Below are 25,017 nucleotides of genomic sequence, written 5' to 3' on the forward strand. Positions count from 1 at the left end.
GGCTTTCCGGAGCTGTTGTCCTCCTCCGGACACACAAGCTCTGGGGAACTTTATTGTTCTGAGACTGAAAATCTGTCAGTGTGCAGGCACACTGCTGAAGTTTATTTTGAAAAAAATACAGGACCTTAACAACTGTTTTGGCACATGCTTCCAAATATTCCTCGAGTTCACTTCCTCTGGAAAATTCCACTGACTTTGAAGGAAAATTTTTGCTGGGGCTGGTGACGCAACATTTTACTTTCCTGCAAGAAATGAGGTGTCTTAAATAAAAGATGGACTTTCCTCTTTCAGAAGATTGAGCTGTAACTGCTGGCCAAAACAGTAGTAGCCCTGGAGCCAGGCTGACGTCACTGGTTACTGCTGGTGATAAGATTTGCGTTACCTGTGGTAGTCGTGTCACATGGGGAGGGGGGAGGAAGGAAGCACTTTCCCTGGGAAGCTTATTTTCCATCTAAGATTAGAAATACTTCAGGGTCATTTGCATAATACACGAGGAGGAAAACTTGGGCCATGAGGCTAGACTTTCGCCTCTGAATTGTTGTAGAATTCGGTGACGTGCTTCAGATCTGGTTTATTTGCGAGCTGCAGTGTACATTGTTGGGAACTGGCTGACCTACACTGTGGTGTGCGTTGCCAGCTGTAGTTACCTTTGTTCCTCCTTTCCTTGCCAAAGCCACGTTCAGCTTCAGTTCTCCACTTGATTGCTGTAATTAAATTCCAGCCAAATATGCATTAATGTGTTCGTTCTGGAAAATAAAGCATTTGGTTATTTTAAGTTTAAAACGAGCTTCGGAAATAGCTAAGCTCTGCAGACGTTGTTCGTGCCCTGGGTGACGCAGGATGCTGCTGCTCTGGGTTCTGTAAGGAAATTAAGCTGCTTTTGATCGGTCTGTCATGTCAGTCTCTTTTATTCCCTCTAATTTTTTAACCTCTTGGCACAGGCGTACCTAATTATGGAATTAATTCTCAAAGACATTCCTGCATGTTTCCTAAAAATTCTAAGTTGATGAAGAAGAAAACCTGGGTTTACATGTGTACTTTGGTAGTGTATGACTTCTTTACGAGCCACTTCCTGTGCTGAAATAAGCTGGCTTATTGTCCCCAAAGCAGCCAGAGGGTGAGAAGAAGATCGGGAGCAGGACAGGATGGCTTTGCATGCAAAAGGTGTGGAAGGATATTGTACACAGTCAACCAAGAGGCAAAAATCCACTGTAAAACCGAGCTTTGGTAGTTTTGTTGCTCGTGGACTACTTATCTGATGACCCTAATGGGGTAAGCAGTGACTGACTGCCACTTGAGATTTGCCCGCAGCTTGGATTGCATCGGCCCCGGGTAACTGTGCTGCTCTGAAGATGAACTTGCATTAGGAGGGTGAGCTGATCTCATGTCTCACCACGCTGAAACAGTGAGGCCTCTCTCCTTCCCCCCTCCATTAGCCTCTATAGTCATCAGCTCCAGCAGTTACTCAGACCCTCTTATGGGCAGGTTTTACTCACTGACCCAGCAGGAAACTACTTTTTTTTCCCCCTCCCTATTGAATTAATGAGTTGAGCTTGCTCATGGAGAGCTCCAGTAAGTGCCAGGTCTAGCACAAGGTGAGAAGTGAAAAATTACCCAGTCTTAAGAGTGAAAGTGAGGGAGAAAGACTGCCCATTCTCAGAGTCAAATAAATTGTTAAATCCACCTAGCAGGCAGTACCATGAGCAGTTATCGTAGTTGGCATAGTTTATTCTGTGCAGCCTTCCTGCCTGATCTGGGTTAAGGGCTATAGGCTAGTTGCTTGCCTTCTCTTTCTCAGTGAGCTTTCTGCTACCTGCCTTCAGGCTTCCTCTGCTTTCATCCCAAGAACTGCACGGTATCAGTGGGCAGGGGTAAATTTGATCAAAACACAGACTTTCATGGGCTACCAGCCTTTAATAGGTCACCTCAGTGAAGCTCTTACAGGCTGCAATTGAGATGTTACTGTAAGGCAGATGGTGAAGATCTTGCTAGTTACTCTGGCTTACTTTGATTTCTGACTCTTGAATTTCACTGAAGGAAAAAAGCCAAATGGTAGCAGATACCAGTCTTAAGTTGAACAAGTTTATTTGGTGATGCTACGTGTTGGGCATGCAGGTAACTCTTGAGGAAAGACTTTGAAAATGTCCTAACATGAGCATCATGCTTCTTTCTTGGCTATAGTATGRTGACATATTTACTGCTGAGTCAATAGCCAAAGCATATCCAGAAATGAGACTTTCTGTTGTGGTTTTCCTGGGGAAAAAACCTCTCATCCAGAAAATGACCTCATCGAGAGGGAATTGCATCAAACCAGGTAGTAGGTGCAAGTAATGAGATTTGCTTTCATAGTCATCTTTGTTCCAAGCTCATGCCCGGGTTGTAGAGTTAAGTGTAAGTTGCCCTCATGTAGGACTTGAGCTGAGGCCCAGGTTTCCGAATGTGCTACTTTGGGACCTGACTGTGAGCAAGTTTGTCTCTTCTTGAGAGAAAAAGACATAGAATTAATTCTGTAGGAGACCTTTCTGAAAACTATTGCTGCAGAGAGTTGAACCTGGAAGAAGTGCTGGGACATTCATTAATGCTGAATCTTTCACATGTCTGTCACCTTTCACACTATGCTGTGGAATGATTCTCAGCAGGTTACATCCAGTTCTTGAGGTGGAAACTGCCTCTCTACCCACCTGAGCCAGCAGAATATTCCTTGGCATCTCCTCAAGCATGCAAACTGGTCTTCTGGGAAAGGACTTCAGAGTGGGACATGGTCAAGCGTTATTCACTAGCATCTTCGCATGGTGCTCTCCTTCCTCCTCCTGCTGCCCTGTAGCTTGCTGCTTGATGCAAAGTGTGTAGACTGTACCCCTACCTTCTTTTCTTCCTGCTTTGTGCTTAGTTGCTTTGAAGATACTCTGGAGGTCAAGATGGCTTCATGATGAGTTTGTACTGCATCTGCTGCTGTGGGAGATTGATCCTGGCTGTGACTGATTATCATTATCAGTGTATAATAGGTCCTGTCTATCTCAACCCCGTATTCAGAGTCATGGTCTTCATCCCTGATTAGATACTCAGATATAGTTGTGAATGTTATGAAAAACTAGATCAAGCCACTGCAAATAACCTGTGTCGTGCTGAGTAGCACATAGTGGAGCAGCACTGCAAAAGGGTGATGGTGCTAAATGAAGATGCTGGTGAATAATACTGAGCCAAAATCCTGCTTGGGACTCTTTTCCTAGACAGTCAGCAATTTTGTGTACTAATGCGCAAGCCTCCTCTTCTGAGCCCAGAATGAGATTTGTGGGACAGGTGAACATGAAAGAAGTTTCTCCTGCCAGCAAATGCTATGTGTTGAGACGGGTGTTGAGACAAATTGTAGAACTGAAGTAGTTAGATCAGGAAAGATGGGGAAAGGGTGGGATGCTGCGCTGTGCTTTAAAGTCAATATATGCAAGTTCTGGAGTCAGGGAAGAGGTGGGAAGCACATGTTTCTGCTGTCCGTAGGACTTTGGTAACTTTGTGTTGAGGCTTTGTTCGATACCGCCTAACAAGGAGAGGATGAAACTTGTTAGTGACCAGCGAAGCCTTCAAAGGGCAGAACAGGCTGCTAATGGGGAGCTTTAATTATCCGGTTGTCTGTTGAAAAAGTGTTGTGGCAAGAAGTGCGCTCCATAGAATTATTAGAAAATTTGGAGGTTGCTTTTTTTATCTCACAAGGTAGAGGAAGTTGCTTGGGGAGTGGTTGCTTTATAGCCGTGCGTGACTAATAGGGTGGTACTGGCTGAACCTAGAGCTGGAAGGTGCGTCCCCTCCCCCACCCTCCCAAAATTCTCAGAGTGAGAGAGTTCATTATTTTGAGAAAAGGAATAAACCCGTAATTATACTCGTAATTTGATGAGTGTAATAGACTTCATAAACCTCTGAACAAGGATAAACTTTGCCTAAAACCTGATGGAGAAGGCTATGACCAGGTAATTGACCAGTCACATGCAGGTTGGAATAAGGGTGAGGAAAAAACCCAAGTTCCATCCTCCATAGATAACAGATGTAACAAAGTCTAGGCCTGAAGAAACTCACCCTGGAGTGAGTAAGGAACTAGCCAGTGCAGAGACTTAAAAATTAGCACTGAATTTTTTTTTGAAGAGCTGTGGAGGGGAACCGAAGCCCAGAGCACCAAAGCCCAGAGCTCCGAATACGATTAGAGCATTTAAAAGAGGGGGGAAGAGAGCAGGAGTACCTAGCTTGCCTTGTCAAAGCTTCATGGTTACAAACAGCACTAGAGCACGTGTTTGACAATCAGTTTATAAGCACCTAGAGAATATTGCGGTGATAAAACAGCCACTGTGAACTGCTTTATGCTCCCTTGATGAGGTAACTGGCCCATCAGCAAGGGTAAAAACAGATCCGTGTGTCTTGACTATGGTAAAGCCTGTGACACAATCCCACGTGATATTCTGATAAGGAAACTATGGGAAAGTAGTCCAGATTAAATCTCCTCTGTTTGTGCCTGCTGGTTGTTTCCAGCAGCGTGCTGTGTCAGGATGYGAAGGTGTTTCAGACGCGCACTCAAAGCGTGTCCTCAGTCTAGTTCTGTTGGTATTTTCATTGCATTGGGGGCTGTCTACCAGTTTTGGGTTTCTTCCAGCTCTAACTACCTGGCACGGGTGTAGGAAGAGGCAGGCTTTTGGTTCCACTTCCCTCTTGCATGTTTGTGTCTGCTCCTTTGAGGAAAAGTCCTGAAGCTGAAATGAGCTGGCCAGCTACCACTTGGTCAGTGCGAGAAAGTATTTCACAAAACTTGCAGGTATTACTGTTCTGAAGGGCTTGCAGTCACCTTGGAGGACAAAACAGGTTTGAATTTATATTAATTGGTTTCAGACCAAACTTTAAAAAAAAAAAAAAAAAAAAAAAAAGGCTAGTAGTGCAGGGATTGGGTTGATGCCTGGGTGGCATGGCAGTTGCAGGCTGAACATCAGCTGTTTAGGGAGATGTCCAAAGCAGGTGTCATCCTGTAATGGGGTATCTGGAGCAGCACAGCTGAGAAATAAGACATCTCTACCCTGCTGTGTGCTGGGGAGGCTTTACTTGGAGTACCACATTTCTGGAAAGGTGTAATCTAGCTAGGCGCTTTGCTCTGCAGTAACAAGCTGTGCACACTGTGGTATTGGGCCCACAATGACTGCCTTGATATCTTTTGTTTTCTGTAGCTTCCAACAGCATTTTGAGACTTGTAGGCAACACATCACCTGTAGGGCATAGAGTGGAGTCTCCTAGTGCTGGTCTTCTCTGGAGACTTCTCAAGTTTTCAAACAAGAATAAAATGCTTTTTAGAAAGGAAACATGATCTCTGAAGAAAAGTGTTCTCAGCCCACAAGATACATGGGGAGAGAATGAAAGTTTTCTAACAAGGAAGAATTTCTTAGAGTAATATTTGACAGCCATCGTCTTCATATCCACTGGAAATGAGACTAGAGATCAATGTTGTGGTAAATGCTGATTTACAGAAGGATAGCTGTTCTAATATTTCATTGCCCTTAAATGATGCTAAATATCCTTCAGTGGAGGTTAAGAGCAAAGAGATAGAATTCCTGTCTCAGGAATGATGTGGGTGCAGATGTTTATTAGTACAAAGGATGAATTTCTGAGTTCTCTTCCTGGTCCTGTGTTTCTGTTAGCCTTTTTATATACAGGGATCCCAGTTACTTAAAGCATCTTTATTTTCTAGCCGTCAGCCTGAGCCACCAAAGAAGGAGAAGGAGGCAACTACAATTACCACCGCTCAGTCAAAGAGAGCAGATGAATGGAAGGACCCCTGGCGCCGATCCAAGTCACCCAAAAAGAAACTTGGTGTGTCTGTCTCTCCCAGCCGTGCGCGTAGGCGCCGAAAAACCTCTGCTTCTTCAGCATCTGCTTCTGGCTCTTCAAGGTAGGTGAAGGTGAAAAGCACATTACACCCAAGACTTGTTATGTGTCAGGGCGTGTGACATGACTCCTACCTGTCAGTGGAAGGAAGCAGTACAAGTCTTGCTGCTCTATAACAGGTATGGACCCAGGCATATAGGTAGTGAGATGGAAGCCAAAGAGAACACACCATTGTGGATGCTGTGAAGAGATGTGATTTATTGAAGACTAAGAAAAGACAGATATTTGGAAAAGTGTCTGGAGTTCTTTAGGGAAATTAGACTTGGAAGCATTCTGGGTTATTAGTAGCTCACCTAGATGAAAGCTGATCTTAATAGGAGCAGAAGCTGGAAGCAGTAAAAATTGGAGCCTCTTCACTGCAGGAGTGCTGGAGAGGTGAGGTGAGCCTACTCCAGGAAGAGCATGCTGTTGCTGCTACTACTGGGGAAAAACTGGGGTCACGGAGACTGACAGGAGCCCTTGAGGGCTGCAGCGGAGCACTGAAACCAGGACGTGGAGATACAGAACACTTTTCAGAAAGAARCATCCTGAATCTGGGAGACCTGGGGTATAGCTGGAGCCGTTCTCTTTAAAGACTTGAACTTGAGGCTCCTGAAGGGAGGGGAAAAAGTATCAGAGAGGAATGAGGAGCACATTGAATTGAAGATGTGGTTCTAAAAAGCAAAGCTCTCCTGAAGTACATGTAGCTTCCTAGAGTAGCTAGATGTAGCTTTCTAGAGTCRTTGCATCTTTGATTTTTCCGTTTTCTCCTAAACGTGTGACCATTAGGTCAGGCTGACCTGTCATGGCATTTTCTGGCTACAAGGTGGAAAATTATGTGGAAGAAGTGAGTTCCCGAAAAGGGATGYAGAGTCATTAGTTAAAGGAAGGGAAGCCTATTTTAGGACACGAAGGAGGGAGCAGCAACAGATTCTTGTTCTAAAAGAAAAGGTGGGATGAAAAGGGATGGGGAYTGAGGAGGGGTTGTAGTCCTGGCAACTCCTGAGGAGAAGGCAGGCAATTTCTGGAGCAGTGATTGAGAACTTTTGGAACAGTATACTGGAAACAAGAACTTGGTCTCTGAAGACTTCTCAAGATACACTGAATTTAAATATTTTTCTTTCAGGTCCTCTTCTCGTTCATCCACTTACTCTGGTTCCGGTTCTTCACGATCTCGTTCCAGATCTTCTTCTTACAGCTCTTACTCTAGTCGCTCTTCAAGACACAGTTCTTTCTCAGGCAGCAGATCCAGGTAATCTCTCTTTGGGTTTGAAGGTAATGGTATACTCTTTTCCAAACACTTATTAGCAACTATTTTTGGCGCTACTTAAAAGCAAACAGCCAACTCTGGAAATAAAATATTCAAGCCACTTTCCTGAGTGAGGGAAATATGAYAGACTGCAAGGCAGCCTGCTCTTTCAGTTGTTGAATGAAGGAAATATGTCAGCCACCCCCTTTTCTCCCCTGTACCCCTACCCCCATGTACCATGCTGCTGTGGCTGGGCTGTTTCCCATACCTGTGGTAACTGAGCAGTTGCAAAAGCCTGGCTTACATTAGGGTTTTCATCATTTGCATTTTATGATTGGAAGAAGTTATTGGCATCTCTTTTCTATTGCACTGGAATTTCTATTTAAAGAGGCAAATCACATTTCTTTATTAAAGTAGTCCACACAGTTTTGTCTTTTGATAGTCCTGACTCTTCAAAGCAACAATTTGGTGTCCCATGCTGATTAAATATAGGCATGCTTGTTTCTCTGTCACTTCCTTGCCCCTGCAGACAGTTTCCCAAATCTGGAATATACATAGTAGGAGAACTGGCTCCCTAGATAGGCTGCAGAGCTAAAATYGCACAGAGGCTCAGAGTGGATCGCACAGTTAATAGGAGTGCATAGTATCATTTGGATAGGTGGTTTCTTCTAGTAAAGACTCAGGTGGGAGTTGTTCTGGAAGCGTGTACATAYGTGCTTCTGGGTAAGCTGGAAGAAAGAGGCTGACTTTCCCCCATCTACCCCATGTCAGCCCCAACTGCCTTGTTCCTTGCAGAACAATGCCAAGTGTATGTGACTGTTCAGTCTGACACACTTGGATTAACATTCCTCTTTCCAAGGGCAAGGGAATGAGGAACACTCCAAATGCTTTCTGAAAAAACTTTGTTATCTCGGTTATGCAAGTCACCAAGGTGTCTGGCTCTCTGCAGTACTAGACTGCAAGGAGGGTGCTTCCAGGCTTCGCAGCAGGGTGAATCACTTGAACACCAGTATCTGGTGTGCTGTCTAAGTGACTTACCTCGTTCGTCAGTCCCGATCTAGGAAACAGCTCTTGCCCTTTGATCTGTTGGCTTTGTTACACTCTGCTTGATTTTTCTCCTTGCATTCCAGAAATTACAGTTATTCAGTTAGTTTTACTTTGTCTTTTTCCCATGAGGTTTTTGCTGCTGTCTAAAATACTGGAGACTGCACTAGGAGTTACAGGAAACACAAATCAGATTAAATAAATCATGCCAAACTTGCAAGTGCAAATCCTACTTACTTTCCTGTAGACATTCTCCCCAAGGTATGTAGTCTCCAGGTTTTGGTGTAGAATACCTAAGGGTGACTCTCTCTTGCAGTTGATCCATTTCTTTTCCTTCAGTTGGTCTGGTGACAAAACTCGTTTTTTCAAGCAGAGTCCAGATACAAAAATAGGATAAGTTTAGACCCACTGAAACTAATTCCTGGAACATAGTCACTAGCATAAGGAAGGAGTTGTGGCTAAGATGCAAAAGCCAGGGAACCCTTCTGCCTTCCCAGAGACTGAGCTGACTTTGTCCTTTATTTTTCCTAGATCACGGTCCTTCTCATCTTCACCCTCTCCTTCCCCAACACCATCTCCACACAAGCCGCTTGTGAAAGCTAAAGGGGAGTTATTACCACCTGCTGGAAAAGGGTAAGACTTCATATCTATTTTGATAACGCAGTGCAGAAAAGGCTCTAAACAGTCACCTGGTTCCCCAGATCTGGTGACCTCATTCAGACCCTTCTGACCTGGTCGACAGTTTCAGGAAGAAATTGAAAATGCTAATATGACCTGCATAAAAGAGCATTTAGCTTGGAGTGTTTGATAAATGATGGCACTTCCGCTTATTAAATTCAAGTTAAACTGTACGAGTATCCTTAACTGTTATATGAATATGTGAGTGTTTAAACACATGCAGGATTTACTATTTAAACATTCTGTGTGTACAGATAAGTTTATGCAGGAGCTGTAAGAAAGTTCAATTCATTGATCTTCTGTAGCTTTAGTCAATACACATCCTTAGAATAAAGAAATGGTTCAGCCTCATCTACTTTTAATGTTGGAGACAAATTAAAACAAGCACCGTAGCAATGAAACTGTTCAGCAGATTATGCTTTTTTGAATATTTGAATTTGCTGTTTCACAAACTCTTGTCATAAACAGTAAATTATGGATATGTTGGAGGGTGTCACAACACTATAGCTATGTCACTTTTTTTTAAGGTGACCTGCAAATAAATTACACCATTGGGAATCCCCTGGGATTCTCCAGAATATAGTACAGTACCCTTTGCCACACTTCTCGTACCTTATTGACCTCCTTTTTTGTCTCCTCGACTCGGAGGGGTCGACTTTGTGAGGACTCGCTCTCTGCCTGCAGCAATGCCTTTACACCCTTCTGGTGAGCATTGCAGTGCTGGTTTGGTAACAAACAACACGAGGCAGCAGCCTGTGCTAGCTTGGGGATTGTTTTCCCTATGTAACACTGCAGGCACTTAATCCTGTGTTCTGCAGGGGATGAATGCAGATATTCTTAAGCACAAAGGAGGAATTAACAGTCCCTGTTTTTTGTATGCAGGCAGCGGCCTCCTCCCCAGTTAATACTAGGTGTGACATCGCTGCTGGTGCTATTGAGCAGTAACCAACTATTAGACTAGAGAGTGGGGTGCTCTGAGCCCAGACATGAGCAGCACTGGAAGAGCTGAATTGATCCCTGTCTCGTGTAGTGGTTGCTATATAAAATTGCAAAAATGTTGTGTAGCTGTAGTCGGAGGTGGTGCTCCCTGTTACGTATCCTACAGTGTAACGCAAGACAAGGGACAGGTGTTGACATTTGCGCAAACATGCTCTTTTGTACCCTGCTAATCAGTGTGAGGGAGCGAAAAGAGCAGTTTTGCATAAACTGCGTGCATTTGATCTTGAGGCCTGACTGACAGTTTGTAAGTGGGCCTGTCTCTTTTGKATAAGAATCTGTAGAACTGAATGGATAAGAATAAGAAACAACAGTGATTCCACATGTTCTACATGTAAATTAACTACTGAAATAGACTGTCTCCAAAATTGACCATCATCTCTGAAAAGGTGACTTGATTTAGACTAGTAAACAGATCCCTTTAAGAGAATCCTTATTGTCTGAGTGTTGTGGTGAAGTCGGGTTTATCTTTTCCGAGTGTCTCTAGCTGCAGCAGTTACAACGGTTTAATCAACAACAAACAGGGGTGCATTTGATGCCTTTTGAAAATACCTGTTCTGTACCTACTGAGTTAGATCATGCACATAAATATTTTAATTTTGTAGTGAAAAGTCTGTGAAGAAACTAGCTGCCCTTCCAGTCCCTCAGCCACTCACTAAAATTACAGCAGCTGCACCGGAGCCAGCCAAACCAGCGGATAATAGAGAGGCAAGAAGGAAGGAACGTCAGACCAGGACTCCACCCAGGAGGTAAGAGAGCTGGGGTGGAGTGAGGCTTGATCTCCTGGAAGATGGAATGAGTTCTGGGTTTCTCTCTGGAGTACCAATTGCAAGGACTCTTCCATATTAAAGGAAAAATCTATTTCCTGGGGTGGGAAGGAAACGGGAAGAGAGGAAAGGAGTGCAGGATGAACGCTAGTGATTCTCCTCAGCAAATGGCTCCTCTCTCTAAAGGGCCTGTTGGGTGAATGAAGTAGGTGGAATAGCTGAAATGTGCCAAAAGGCAGTGTCTGCAGAGTAAAGGAAAAAAAGAGAGAGGAAAAAAGCATGCTTTGGAGCAGCTGGTTGTGGAGGCTATCAGCAAGGCACACTTAATCTGGAGACCCACTCTGACAGGTTGGAGCGTCAAGATTTGTGGTGATGGGTTTGGACCCTGTTTACTATAAACATTTGCTAGTATGTAGAAAGTATTTCTAGTGTGCGTGGTCCCAGGAGTTGGTTTGTCAGCCATCTAGCAGTCAAACCAGAAGAGATGAGAAAAAACTCCTCTACTTTCAGAGTCCCCAGTATGCTGCTTGCTGGCTGTATACTGCTCTACTTTCCCTTCCTGGCTTCATCCTGTGTGACTTGTCTGAATGTTGGAGAGACTTGTTTTCTCTGTCCTCTAATCATTTTTGCTGTTTTTTTTCCCTCCCTTTGCATTTGAAATGAGAGATGCTTCTGAAGGTTTTCAAACAAGCAGCACTTGTCCATATTTAAATATTTTTATCATGCTTAATCCATTGTGTGTATTTAAAAATGTTACAGAATAAATGTAGGTATGCCTTCAGTAAGGCATACACTGGTTTTCTTGGATAACTGCATGACGTTTTTTTATCAGTGTTTCCTGAAGGTGGCCATGAGTCTGTTTTCCGTTCAGGTTTTTGGAAGCCTCAGTTCTTAATTTTGCATGGGATTACATCTCCTGTTTCTTCTCAGTAGCTAAAGAAAAGTCCTGGGCTGAGCTGTTATGTCTCTATGTGTGAAAACTGATCCCTAGAATTTCTTTTCTCTAGAAACTGCATTAGTTCTGGACTTTATTTCACTTAAATTAGTTAACCTTGGAGGTCTTCAGACACTTTCCATTAGCCTTTATTCCCATCTTTTTTTTTCTTGCTTATATTCACAGAAGCCCCACTGCCCTACGAGCTACCTGCTGTGCAAATGAGAGGACCAGCGCTATTTATGTTAGTACTGGTGTGTTAGTCACAAGAAATGTGTGTGATTATATAGCCTGAAACAAAAGATGGTCCCACTGTTTTATGCAGTTAGCAATTTTTCATTGTAGGAAGTATTTGCTCTGGTATCAGTGCAGGATTAAGGGCTTTAGCTCATTCTTTGTCTGGCTCTAATTAGCGTCATTCAGTCTTGCATAGAATGTCTACTGCTCAGAACTGAGATGCCAGCTCGGGATCGGGAAAACATTGTTGAGAAGAACACCTGAAACAATTGCGTTTGCAAAGCACCGTTCTTTTACATGAGGCGAGACAGTTGTGTTTCAGCATCATGCTCAAACTGTCCCTAAATGTTTAGGTTTTTTCCTAACCTTGCTTCAGTGCTGAGTGCAGCCAGGTGAGATTGTTTTTTGCTGTGTTGCAGACGGACTATCAGTGGCAGCATCAGCGGCAGTGCCAGCAGCTACAGTGGTTCCAGTTCCCGATCTAGGTCCTTGTCTCGCTCTCTCTCCAGATCTCATTCCAGATCAACGTCTGCCTCAGTCTCCCACTCCCCGTCTGGGTCCAGGAAATCCAGGTACAGCCTTGACCCTTAGTAACCTTTGTCAACCTAGCAGGAAATTATAACTATTTGTAACTGTTGAGGTTTCCTGCAACAAAAGCTCTCTTCAGGGTGAAATACCGAAGCTATAGGTAAGTAGGACATGAAATAAGATTGTTCATTCATATATTGTTATGAATCCTGAATCTTGAATCATGAAAGTAGAACAATATTGGTAGTGTCCATGGGATTATTCAAGGAAATGAACCTTCATGTGGGCTGGACTGTCTATTTTTACTTAAATTATGATCAAAACTTCATCTCCATGTCGACAGTTTTTAATTTAATGTTTTATCTTTCTGTGGAAAAAAAAAATCTGTAATTTATTTACAAGGTAACAGTTTCAGGCTATAGAGCTTTGCTATTCTAAACCTCTACTACCTCCAGTTATTGAATGTCCTTAGGGAAGATGCTTGGCCTGTCAGAAGTAGGTCAGAAAATACCTAAAAGGCACAGCTAATGGCCTTTTTCCTTTGCTGGTAAAGTTGCATGACCAGTTCCCGCTGTGTTTAGCCCCAAGTGAATAGTTATATGGCTGTTAGTCTGTGGGATTTGCAAATAGCTAACTAACTCCAGTAAAGAGTCAAGAAATAAACCCCTTTTGAAGTCCTTCATTCCGTTTTTTTGCATCAGTTGATACACAAGAATCTCCAAACCTCACAGGTAGCTTTTAAACACAAAGCTTCCCTGTGCTAAAGTATAGAGTTAAAACTAGGCTTAGTGTAGTCTAAAAATAGTGGATAAAATAGAACTTGGCTCTGAATGGTGCTAATTCACATATCTGAACACTGTGAAACTCCAAGGTTGAACATCCGCATTATTTTGTGGAAATGCAAACATGTTTACTACATGCTTGTCTCATTCATCAGATGAGGCAAGGGTGATGCAAGAGGTTCAGAGAGCACTCGGGCATGCTTGCTCTGCACTGCTCTGCTCTAAAAGGGAGCTGAGAGGAAGAAAATGTGAAAACCTAATGCAGGTACCAGGGGTGTKCTTGCTGCTTTTACAGGTGTATGGAGAAGGAGGTTCCTGTTCCCTGAAGCTTGCTTTCTATATATAACACATATAGATGAGGTGTAAGGGCAGAGATGGACAGTGAGCAGTATTCTTGCTAAAGTATGAAAGAAAAGGTGGTTGGCAGCTTTAGCGTTTGTTGCCAAGCCGCATGCTGCTGGTTGAAGCTAACCCTGTGCGTACTGTTGTTGAAACACAGTGCCCACTTGGATTCTGGGACCAGAGCATTTCTGCAGCAAGGGCAATGTGATCTGTGCCCAAACCAAGCCAGATTTACCATCACAATCCTGTAGCCAGGACCTTTCCCAGAGAAGGAATTCCTGGCTCATGGAGTCACCATCGTGGCCTTCGCTCAGACCTTCTCTCAGACCTCRGTTCTGTCAGAATACCCGCAGGTAGCGACTCTGTAATTTGTTCTAGGGCACGTCTGCCTCGCAGTTGCTGCAGCCTGTTCAGACATACGCAAGCTGGCTTTCAATTAGCGAGCTTGGATCTTGCTAGCAGGGCAGTCACTARAATGCAGAACTCGGTATGGCCTGCGGAACCTGCTTGAGAAGCTCCGTAAATATTCATGTACGTAGCAGACACCTGGTCCTGTATGGCCGTGGTTACCGTGTAAGCCAGTTTCTAGCTAGCTGGGCGTTTTGGAGCCRCTTCAGTATAGAGAAGTTGCAGCAGACACATCCCTCTGAAGTGCAAGTCCACCCATGAATATCCCTGTATTCCTGTCTGATATGTTGCTAAGTAGAAAATGTTTCTTAAATGAATATGATGATTGTCTGACACTTTTAATTTTGTGAATCCCTTACAAGATAGCTATCTTATAGGCACCCTTACTTCCCTGTTGTTATCATTTCTGATAGTTTGTGCATCCTCAGAATAGGCAGCAGGGCTCTCCTGGACACTGGGGTGCTGTGGAGGAGCTATGGGCTGGAGGACTCCAGGTCTTTTAAAGTCTCCATGAATAATTGTGTACCACACAACACAAACGCTGCAGGGAAACCCTTGACCTGAGCCATTACCGCTGACATGTGTGATAGTGCACACCCTGCTTTCACTTTATGTTTACCTGGGGGAACAGTGGCCTGTTTAAGTGTTGCCTTAATGCTGTTTATAAATAAATGGTATTTTCTAGACTTGCATCTGACACATCTGAGGTTTTAATATCATCTACACATCAGGAAGCACAGCCTTTGTCTTGTCCTGGGCACTGCTCACCTTAACAGCTTTCTGACATCTCAGCCACTCTTTCTGGGCACGCTAGGGGCATTAAAGGTGTTTGTCTCATTTCTGCCTGGTTCTTGTTGCATTAACTGTARTGGGTTGTTGGCTCTTTCCAGGTCCCTGAGCGTGAGCAGCGTTTCTTCTGTCTCTAGTGCCTCCTCCAGCAGCAGTTCTGTACGCAGTGCCGATTCCGAAGACATGTACGCAGATTTGGCCAGTCCCGTTTCCTCAGCCAGTTCCCGATCCCCAACCCCAGCGCAGCAGAAGAAAGGTAGAGGTATACGGTTTGGTATTTTCTTCTCCAAGGGGTCCTGGGAGAAAAGTAAAGGGGACCTGAGATCTGCATACAGTTTTCTTGGTAATATTACAGCCTCCAGGAAAAYTGTTGGGCAGGGGTTGACACAAGTTTCAGCTACCATATGTCTCCTGTGGACTAGGGGAGTCCAGAGGCTTCACCCAAGGAGGGTGAGAGCACRGAGTGGAGGAGGCTATGGAGCAAACGTGCCTTCGCATCCTTTCATCCATGTGTCTGTGGCTGGAAAGATGCCTTTTCCTGCACAGGGGTCTTACTTGATGCTCCCTCTCTTACCTTGTTTTCTTTCACCCTTGTGAGATGATGCTAAATCTTTTGGACAACTCCAGTATCATGTTGYTCTTCCTCTGTTCTTTTTAGCCCATAGCAGTGTTGGAGGCAAGAGCCTTTTGTTCCTCATCTTCTATGTTAAGCATTCTCTCTGTGGAAATTCTGGTTTCCTGGGTCTTTTAATCTTGGGGCCACATGCTGTGCTAACTGGTGTGGGCTCTTTCAGTCCCTGAAGCATCCTCTTGCCCTGCCCTGCACAGGGAGGGCAGGCGAAAGGAACTCATTGCAGATCACTGATGTCTCCATTCTGGTTTCAACAGGAAAGTCAAAAAAAGAAGATAGCGCTAAGGAGGAAAAGCGGAAACGGGATGTGTCTGCTCAGCTCCTGAAATCAACCAAGCCCACCCAGGGGAGCAAATCACAGCAGCTCCTGCAGACCCAGCAGCCCTCCGCCCCCCAGTCTCAGCAAGGGGGCTTCAGCGCTCATAAAGAGATCAAACTGACACTCTTGAATAAGGTGAGAGATGGGGTGGGATGCGATTCCCTCTGCGCGTGGGTCAGAGGAGCGGATGGGACCCATACGCGGGCTCTGGGCTGGCGGAAGGGGAGCTCCAGGCTCCGTGTGGTCGGGATGAGCTCAGTCGGGTAGATCTGCAGCTGGGATTGGAAAGGTGACAGATGGAACCTGTCTGGCAGCACACACCCTGTGGTGACTTGAGTTGGGACTGTGTTGGCGGCTCCCTGGGGCACATTCCTCCTGCAGCTTCAAGGGCTGTTACCTGCTTTCTCGAAGGCTGCAGCCGGAGCACCGAGGCGAAGGCATGCACRGCACAGTCCCGTCACGGGTTCTCCCACATGTGCTTGGGCCTTGCCCACTGAAAGCATGTTCTCCGCACGCTTCCGAATGAGCTGTCCTCCCACTAGCCCACTCTGGAGCGAACTGCTGACAAGTCATTAAATGAGTCAGGAGGTAAAAGTGGCGACTGCCTCACCTCACTACACTTTCCGCAGGAAGGCCTGGCTCTTTCCGTGGCAGTTATGATCGAGCCTGATGCCCCAGTTTGATGCCTTCAGCTGAGATGCAATCTAGATCATGTGAGAGAGTTTGGCCTCATGGGGTTTTGTGCTGGAGCAGGGTGTTGGCTCCAGTCACGTGGTTAGGTTCCTGTTTTTGAAGTGTTAATGTTTTTTGGGTTTTTGTTTTTTGTTTTTTGTTTTTTTTGTCAGCCTAAATTCCCCTGTGCAGTTTGAGGCCACAGTTTTCCCTACTTCCCTGTCCTGTGACGTGAGGTGCCTTTATCAAATCTGTGAAGCATGCTGGGTTCCTCTGTGGGGAGGAGTAGGCAATTACACACAACTACTAACAGGCACGGTAGGATCCTGGAAGAAAGCATGACTCCACATGCCTCGTTGACATTTGCTATCCTTGGTGCTGTTGGAAAAGACTCTGCAGAAATGCCTCCATTTTCCCTTTTCTGGCTGTTATGAAAATACCCCATGAAACAGTGCACAGCATTAGCTCCAGAATATATCCCAGCTGCCAGAGGATGTTGCCGTTTGCTTACAGTGGTAGGGAATTAACTGGTCCCAGTGATGGCTGGGACTGGCATGCACTTTAATAGGGAACCCGCTTACACTGGTGAGCGAGCACATCCCTGGCCCCGTCACAGGAAGCGTGTCCGCTTGCTGCTGCTCTTCCTCCCTGCAGGGAGATGGCTGTTGAGCTCCGTTGTCTGTTTAATTCCATTTTAGGCAGCTGACAAAGGAAGCAGGAAGAGATATGAGCCAGCAGACAAAGATAGGCCGACCTCTCCTCCAGCCAAGCGGGTTAACCTGTCACCTGACAGAGGTGAGACATCAGACTTCGGAGGGATTCGGCTCTGGGCTGTCTGGCGTAGCTGGGTTCCTACTCCTGCCACTAGAGGCAGCCCTCAAGCACCCCACTTTGGGTGACAAATGTCCTGTGAAAATCTCTGCTGCAAGAGTCCACTTGCTGGAGAGGTTAATTGCAGGCATGTGTCCTTCCAAAGCCTACTGCCTTCAGTAACCTCGGAGGCGTGCGATTGCCACAGGATAACGCAGGCGTAGTAGCTGTCCTGCTGCAGAAAAATGGTGGAGGTGAGACACTCGGGTCTGACTGTGAAGAAAGCGAGGTGAGGTCAGCCCTGGGCAAGCCAAACCTGACCTTGCCTAGCTGTCTTGCGGTGCGCGTTGCAAGTGCCTTGGCTCCACTATGCCTGCGTAACTCCACTGTAAAAAGAGAAGCCCTTGCTTTGAAGGTGCAATGTGCTCATTGCCGCTGTAGGTACACGTCCGTCTGTCCCATGAAGACCTGCTGTTCTCTAATACTATCATTGGATATGGCTATTGAATTTGTAGGGTTTTTCCTTCCTGTATCTCAAGGTCTTTTCTAGCTTGTAGTTCTGTGCATCGTAAGGGGTCTTTGTCTCTTGATAGAAAGGCTCGTGGCAGTGCTTAGAAAAGGGAGCACAGGCAGCCGAGGCCCCAGGAGGAATGCAGCAATTGGCTAGATCACCCGTCCTGTGAAATGAGATGATTTCCCCACTTGTGTGACACAATCTGATCTGCCCCATATGTTTAGAAAGACACAGGCTTTCCGAGTGCTCTCTGAAGCCTCAGCAGTGATATTAGTGCCTCAGAAAACCAAGCCAGCATGATGCATCGAGAGGGACCTAACTGCAACACTCCAGCCTTTGCTAGCACTGCTGAAAAGCAAAGGGGGAAGTCATCGACAGAGGTGCTTCTGTTTATGTCACACAAGCCAGCACTGACATGTGATGTTTTCCCTGATGTCTCGGCTGTAGGTGTATCTTGTTGACTCTGGGTGCTAGCCAGAAGAAAATTCTGTGCTAATAGCCTGGTTGCATTTTACTACTGCAAAGACAGCTTAGAAGGGACTGGGTGAGGTTGAAGTGCACTAGGATCTAGTTCACAGCTACTACTGAGCTGCAGGCAAGTGCATGGGCAGATGTAGCAAACTGTCCTGATTTATTGATGTAGGTATGTACAAACTACAAATAGTATACTATAAAACGTATTTTTAAACAATGTCAAATGGGACATAAGCCTTGAAGGTTACTCAGGCTAACCTTGTAGTGACAAGTAACCTTGGCCGAGTCGGGACTAAATTCAAGGCCCAGTCCGATATGCAGCTTGTGCTCGAGTATCGCAGTGCAAACCTCATCCATGTTTGTGCCTTGAGTCTYGCTTCCCTGTTCTGTATCTTCACTGTGGTTAAAATCTGCAGTGTCTGCAGCCTTGGTTTTTTCATGCTGTCAGTCATGTGGAGCAGAGAGAGGTGCCATAACGAACACTGGAGGCAGGTGGCTGATGCTCCAAGGAATTAGGCACTTCTCCTCTCCAGAGTGCTAATGAAAGTGAGGTCAGCAGCCACTGGAATGTACTGTCCCGGTGCAGCGTAGCAGGCTGTGCTGCTCTGGTAGTCCTCAGGGCTCGCGCACAGCCCTGTAGGCATGCAGGCTGCCTTCCAGGTAGAGTTGCTTCTCCGTGCTCTGGGATAACAGTTGTTGGGAAACCCATTGTAGCAAAATCTGGACAATGCTGTTGCAGGACCCCAGCTGGCTTTCCACCACCTCTYGGTCCACGCAGCTCTGATGGGGCAGCTCCGTTCTGGCACACCATGTCAGTTCAGTCTGCGCTCAACGCGCACAGTGATGCTGCCTGTGGATTGGCCCCAGCTGGCTCCAAAAGTAGCAGAGCTGCACTCGCACAGCGCTGCTTAAGCTAATACACCCTCTTTGCTGGCCAGCACGGAGCTTCCTTGGGTGTCTCCATGCCCATTGTACACAAACTGGATAATCTGACTAGGGATAATGGAGCACTGACTCGGTCTGCAAGGAAAGGCCCTGCTCCACAGGTTTGCAAGCAAAGAACAGCCTAAAAGTACAGTGGACARGCCTTGTTCCAGAAACTGGAGGGTGAGGAGAGGGCTGATACAGCTTTCTGCAGGTGACATTGTGTAGTTGACTATGTGGCACAGCCTTGACTAGCTTTTTTACCCCTCGTCCCTGAAGATAAGCAGGTTCCTTTTCTGGCTGCTGCTGGACTTGGCCTTTCGCTGGCATGATCTGGCCGTTCTCAAGATACCACCCTTAAAGTGTGGAAGCAGTATGGTAGGCAGGATAGCACCTTTGTGATGGGAGAGAAGATCTCACCTTTCTTTTCCTGATAGGCTCTCGCGACAGGAAAGCGACTGGGAGACTCTCTTCACCCAAGCAAGAACGACAGAGGGGCCAGAACCCGAAACCATCACCTGCTCAGACAGACAGGTCAGTTGCTGCTAGCTCTCCTGGCTTGTGGGCCAAAGCCATGGCTTGTCTCACTGGGACCTGATCTCCCTAAACTAACAGCCCTGCAGAGAAAAAACAGAGTCCTGCCTGTGTTCTCCTCAAATCTCGTCTASGTGAGGTGGGGCTCACACAGAGAAGGTGGGAGTTTCTCGTGCGCCTCTGGCACATGTAAATCACTTCTGTTGGCTCACCTTTCCCCMCTTGTCCAGTGGTTGAGTTCCTCCTCTTGGGGAGGCTTTGGGGCTCTGACCTTAGAGTTTCCAGTTGCCATGGAGGCGCAGAGAGGAAAGATGTGAAGCTCCTTGGACAGGAGCCACAGGCTCTCAGGGGTTCAGCTCAGCCCATGCGGAAGCCACCAGGTAGACTCCTCCAGCTCAGAAAAGAGCAGGAGCCTGGGAGTTTTCTTGAGGTCAGTCCCAGCAAGAGGTGCCAACTGGGTTAGATGCAGGCTCAGTCATGCCAGTGCCTCTGCCTCCTGCTAGCACCTTGTAGTTCTAATGAGGAAGAAACTACAATCCCTTCATGCCTCCTGCCAAGCTGCTCTTGGCCTCTGGTTTGGTGCCCAATTCTTCTTTGTGTGCTCTGGTGTACGCTGAGCCGCTCACTTTGCTGCTGTGAGATGTTAAAATGTGGCCCCTGGATGAGATTAAATGGTGACTCTCCCCGGCTTTGTGCCTGTCTGTCCCCTCCCATGACAGATGACCAGCTCATGTCCAGTTTYTTGGCAGCTTGCAGCTATTGCTAGCACTGGGAATACCCCATCGCAGAACTGGATGTGTGGCTCCAGGGGCCTTGGCCTGGACTCCGCTCAGAGCCTGTTGGCTAAAGGGTTGTGGAGCACCTTCTGCAGCACACCTAACGTTTGCTCTGGCTTCCTTGCCCATGGCCAGCCAACGCTGCTTTGCGTTTCTCTAGTTTCATCCCTCCAAGGATCTGCATGAGCCAACAAACGCAGCCCCGTCCCGCACCCCTGCGTTCCTTGGCCGGCAGGGCTCGTGTCATCCCCTCTCCCCAGCCTGGGGCATGAGCGAGCCTCAGTTTCTGTGCGTCAGTCTTCCCAAATCGAAGTCTAGCCCCAGCCGCCACAGCCCCATCCTTCCTCTGGCCCTGAGGTCCTGTTTTCTAGTGCTGAAGAGGAACCTCAGCCTTTCCAGACTTGTGTTTTTGACCGCATCCCTGGTTCTTGACCCTCTTCTGCCTACTGCTGTTTGAGTTGGCAGCGTGGCCCGCCAGGCTGGACACACCCTGCGTTCAGGGACTGGGCGGTTGAGGAAACAACAGTTCTCTAGGGCAGCCAAGCTGTAGGTCTGTGTCCTGTTTTGAACTCTTTGGAGCTTTGGTTCATACTGGCACAGTACCGCATCTGTCGAGCGTAGCGCAGAAGGCTGCAAGGAGTGTTAACGGAGGAGACRGTGACTCCTGTCCCGACATCTGCCAGCAGGGTGACAGCGGCAGCTGCACGGGCTTCCCCAGGTGGKTCCATGTGGTTCAAGCCGTTAGAAGGAGCCAGCTGAGGCTCAGATGGTGCCTTTGCTGAAAGCTGTGTGTAGCCCTCCGCCTTACCGAGCTAGCAGGACTCTGAAACCCCAGCAGGCAGGTCGCAATGCAGCAGGCGTGGGACACCGCTCCTGTCATCCTCTTCCTCCCGAGGGGGGACGGTGGTGTGTGGCAGGAGGAGCTGCAGGCCGCTCTGCTCCTGCAGCAGCGGTGTTGGACTGCAGCGGTACGTCATGGGAGCAGAACGGGAGCGTGGGGTGGGGTGTTTGCAGGGCTCCCCGCAAATGCCGGCGAGATTTGTACCGCAAAACCCAGCAGCTGTGGCAGGCGCCCAGCTGCAGGGCAGGGTCCGTTAAGAACCGAGACCAGGAGGAGTCTGCAAGGCTGTCTTGTGTTCACCCGTGATGCTGCGCTCTCCTCTCCCCTCTTGGTGTTCGGGGTGTTCACTTTTACGTCTGTGAGCTCCCTTGCATGCGCGCGTCTCTGTGCCATAACAGCAGCAAGCTGACACGGCCCTTGGGGGCTGCTCTCCTAGAGGGGTTGTGGTGCCGACTTTAAACTTCAGGATTCCCCCGAGGCAGCTGATCCTTCACCGTTTCAGCCTGTTATGACCCTAAGGCCTCGCGTCTCAAACCTGTTCTCTTCCACCGCCGCTTAGAGCGATGCTTTCTTCCAGAGCAGGCCCTCATTGGTTTTCTTTCCATCACGTTTGTACTGTTTCGGAGCAGGCTACACGCTGCCAGCAGAACACCCCTCTCACCGCCTTGTGCCTTTCTCTCCCTGCCAGGAAACGCCAGCTGTCACCTCAGTCCAAGAGCTCCAGCAAAGTCACAAGTGTACCGGGCAAAGCATCCGAGCCGGGCCCCACGGGCGCCAAGGCGGGCAAGTCTAGCACGCTGTCGCGACGGGAGGAGCTCCTGAAGCAGCTCAAAGCAGTGGAAGATGCCATTGCTCGCAAACGGGCCAAAATTCCTGGGAAAGTATAGTGGGCCGTGCGCGGAGCGCCGCTCTGCCCCGTTAGTGACTGTTCATGTTTTTATAAATAGTGTAAAAGCGGCCACTTTGGGATTTTGCAGTTCTGTCTTATTTTGGCTGCGATTCTTTTTAAAAAAAAAAAAAAAATTAAAGTTTGTCAGCTGAGACCACACAACCGCAACGACTCGCTCTGGCTCCCCCCCGCCACAGGGCGAGCGGGTCTGGTCCCTCCGCTCTGCCAGCCGTGCACGGCAGCCCCAGCTGGCACCAGGACGGAGGCCACCACCGTGTTTTCCATGTAAATTATGCACAGAGGACTCCAGCCCTGTCGACTCTCACTACTTTCTCTCTCTGCCCTCTCCTCTTTGCTAGCCTTGAGTTGTATTCTTCTAGTTAGCCCTGCTGTGTGTTGAGTGTCTTCAGCAATGCAGTTCTATATACTGTGTAATGAGAGAACCGAAAACTGCTGTGAACTACTGGCAACATCACCTTCTCTCCCTGCCCTCCCACCCCAGGAACAAAACAAATATATATATATTCTTGACTAAAGTCTGATTGGGAAAATGACCTGTCTTTTATTTTAAGCATCAGATTGTTTTAGTTGATTTAAAAGGAACCCAGAAGGTATTGTCGGGATGTCTGTCTAACAAGGAGGGTCCTTTTTTTTCTTTTTTTTTTCTTTTTTTTTTTTTCTCTTTTTTGAGGGATCTCCCTGAAATAAAGTATTTTGATAACCAGTTCTTCCCCTCTCTTCTGTTCTCTCCAGGGCCCCTGTCCTTCCCCCCCCCCCTTGTCTCTGGGGACCTGTCCTCTGCTCTGCCTTCGGGGTGTGTTGCTGGTTTTTGCCGCGGTGTTGACAGCTCGGTGGCCGCCCCGACGCAGCAGCACGCGCAGCCACGTGGAGCTGGCGGTGCCGCCACAGCTGGCGGTGGAGCACGGCTTCCCTTGGCACTGGGGCCTCGTCCTCCCACGGCCTTCGGGCCTCCTGGCTTGCGCCACACCGTTGTGGCACCCAGGCAAGTCACCGCTGGGTGACTGTGCGTAGGGTCCTGCGGGCGCCGGGCTGGAGCGCTGCAGCGCTGCCTGCTCCCCTTGCTCCTACTGGCAGCCCCTGCGCGGCGGTGGCAGCATGAAGCTGCTCTCCCAAGCGAGCCGAGTCCTTCCTGTGCAAGCTGCCGGGCTGGTGTGGGAGCCCCGACGCCTGATCCTTCCCTTTCCTTAGGCCGGGGGAGCTGTTGGGGAGCTGTTGGGGCCCCAGTGCAATGCTGCGCTTGCAGCCGCCGGCAGCGTGGAGCAGCCCACGGCGGTGCCTCTGTGGTGCCGGGAGCTTGCAGGTGAGCGGCGGCGTGATGCTGGACCGCACGCCCGGCTCTGCGCTGGCTCTGCAAGGGCTCGGATGCGAGGAGGGGAGCACGTGTGTCTCCGGTGCTGGGCTGTGCCGCCCACGAGTCCTGTTGGCAGGGCTGCGGCCCCGCGAGCCGCTTGCAGCAGCGACGCAGCGTGGACCGCTGGGGCAGGAAAGATGCTGGTCATCCCCRAGTGCCTGTTGCCCTGTCCCGGCGCACCCTCTTCTCTGCTCAGCGCCTTCAGCCTGGCCGCGAGGGTCTTCGCCCCCTCGCACGCTCCGTTGGCGAGGGCTGGTTGCCCTCGGCCAGCCGGAGCCGCCGCGAAGCTGGGCAAGGAGCAGGAGGCAGTGGGGCGCCTGCTCCCCCCCCTCACCCCAGCCCCGGCGCTGCCCTTGGCCGGGGGGCAATGGAGGGGGAGACGTCGTCCTTTGGCCATTTCCGGGGTTGCCCAACTTGGGATTTCTTGGCCTTGCTGCAAGCCCGGAGCGYGGCTGCCCCGGGAACGTGACAGTGATATCACCGCCGGGCTTGCGCAACAGGGCCGGGGCTGGGCCGGAGGAGACGGCTCGGGTCCACGGCTCGGGGCCTGGGGACCGTCCCCATCGCCGGGGCCCCCTCCCCTTCCCCGCCGCTGCCAGCCCCGGGCGCACGCGAGGGCACAGTGGGGCCGGGAGGGCCGGCGCGGCGGCTGGCTCCCGGGGGCTGAGCGAGGCCGTGTCACGGCGCCGCTCTCCGCTTCCCTCTCCGTGTGCCCCTYGCTCCGTGCCTGGCCTCATTCCGCGCCCGGCACAGCCTGCCTTGCCCTGGGCTATCCCGAGTCCGGGAGAGCGCCGGGCGGGGAGCCCTGCCCTGCCTCAGTTTCCCCTCCGAGGGAGCCACAAGGGGCAGCGAGGGGCCGCGGCTCTGCCCCGGCCGAGGCGGCGAGCGCGGGGCACCAGGGCTGGCCGAGGGGCTCCGGCGGGGCAGGACCCCGACCCGCCGCCCGCCCCGGGCTGCCCCCAGCCCCAGCGGCGCCCGGGGCCGTCGCCTGCCGCGGGGCTGGCGGGAGGCGATTTCCGGGCCCCGGGAGCAGAGCTGGGGCGCGCCGGGGCGAGAAGGAAGTGCAGCGGGCCTCGTGCAGGGAGGAGGAAGGGAGCCGGGAGCTGGAGTTTCCAGGTGTGTGTACATCACCTGCGCCAGCCCTATATATAAAGGCGGCGGCAGGAGCGCTGCCACTCGGCCGCCCGCACCCCCGGGGCAGCCGCAGGCAGCAGCTCGCGAGGCCGCCGCACGCCGCCGCTGCTCGCTCGCCCGCTCATGGTAACGCCCGGCCGGGTGTGTGTGCGTGTGCCTGTGAGTGTGTGTGTGCACACACATGCACATGAAATGGCAGTGCAGGGGAACGCATGTGCGCTGGTGCGTGTGTATGTGTGTCTGTGTGTGCATGCACGTGCGCTGGTAGCGCTGTGTGTATGAATGGGTCTGGTGCGTCTGTGTGTACATGCGTGTTTTAAGCACGTGTGCTGGTATTCGTTGTGTGTGAGTGCATACGTGTGTGTGTGCATGAACATGTGCTGGCGCTGCAGGTGTCTGTGCACGTGTGCAGGTACTGCATGTGCTCGTAGGTCTCTATGCATGTGTGCTGGTGCTCTGCATATGTGCGTGTGTGTGCATG

At 49.1% G+C, this 25,017-nt stretch overlaps 2 protein-coding genes across 9 annotated transcripts in view; both read left to right on the forward strand.

Moving 5' to 3' along the window:
* The window catches only part of ZC3H18 (zinc finger CCCH-type containing 18), a 50,442-nt gene extending 27,870 nt beyond the window's left edge, over nucleotides 1-22,572 (forward strand). For 6 of the 8 annotated variants that reach the window (XM_026092021.1, XM_026092026.1, XM_026092027.1 and 3 more), the window contains 10 exons: nucleotides 5,717-5,917; nucleotides 7,019-7,144; nucleotides 8,717-8,818; nucleotides 10,465-10,608; nucleotides 12,217-12,369; nucleotides 14,748-14,908; nucleotides 15,535-15,731; nucleotides 16,967-17,063; nucleotides 19,428-19,524; nucleotides 21,830-22,572. In XM_026092021.1, the coding sequence (XP_025947806.1) occupies nucleotides 5,717-5,917; nucleotides 7,019-7,144; nucleotides 8,717-8,818; nucleotides 10,465-10,608; nucleotides 12,217-12,369; nucleotides 14,748-14,908; nucleotides 15,535-15,731; nucleotides 16,967-17,063; nucleotides 19,428-19,524; nucleotides 21,830-22,028 (1,477 nt within the window). In that variant the 3' untranslated portion in view covers nucleotides 22,029-22,572. The remainder of the gene's footprint in view (nucleotides 1-5,716; nucleotides 5,918-7,018; nucleotides 7,145-8,716; nucleotides 8,819-10,464; nucleotides 10,609-12,216; nucleotides 12,370-14,747; nucleotides 14,909-15,534; nucleotides 15,732-16,966; nucleotides 17,064-19,427; nucleotides 19,525-21,829) is intronic. The other 2 variants (XM_026092025.1, XM_026092028.1) reach the window with 2 other exon arrangements.
* Nucleotides 22,573-24,818: 2,246 nt separating this feature from the next.
* The window catches only part of IL17C (interleukin 17C), a 1,675-nt gene continuing 1,476 nt past the window's right edge, over nucleotides 24,819-25,017 (forward strand). The window contains exon 1 of the mRNA XM_026092042.1: nucleotides 24,819-24,827. Within this exon, the coding sequence (XP_025947827.1) occupies nucleotides 24,819-24,827 (9 nt within the window). The remainder of the gene's footprint in view (nucleotides 24,828-25,017) is intronic.

This window comes from Apteryx rowi, unplaced genomic scaffold (genome assembly GCF_003343035.1).
Source record: "Apteryx rowi isolate R43461 unplaced genomic scaffold, aptRow1 scaffold_94, whole genome shotgun sequence".
NCBI classification, from domain to species: Eukaryota; Metazoa; Chordata; class Aves; order Apterygiformes; family Apterygidae; genus Apteryx; species Apteryx rowi.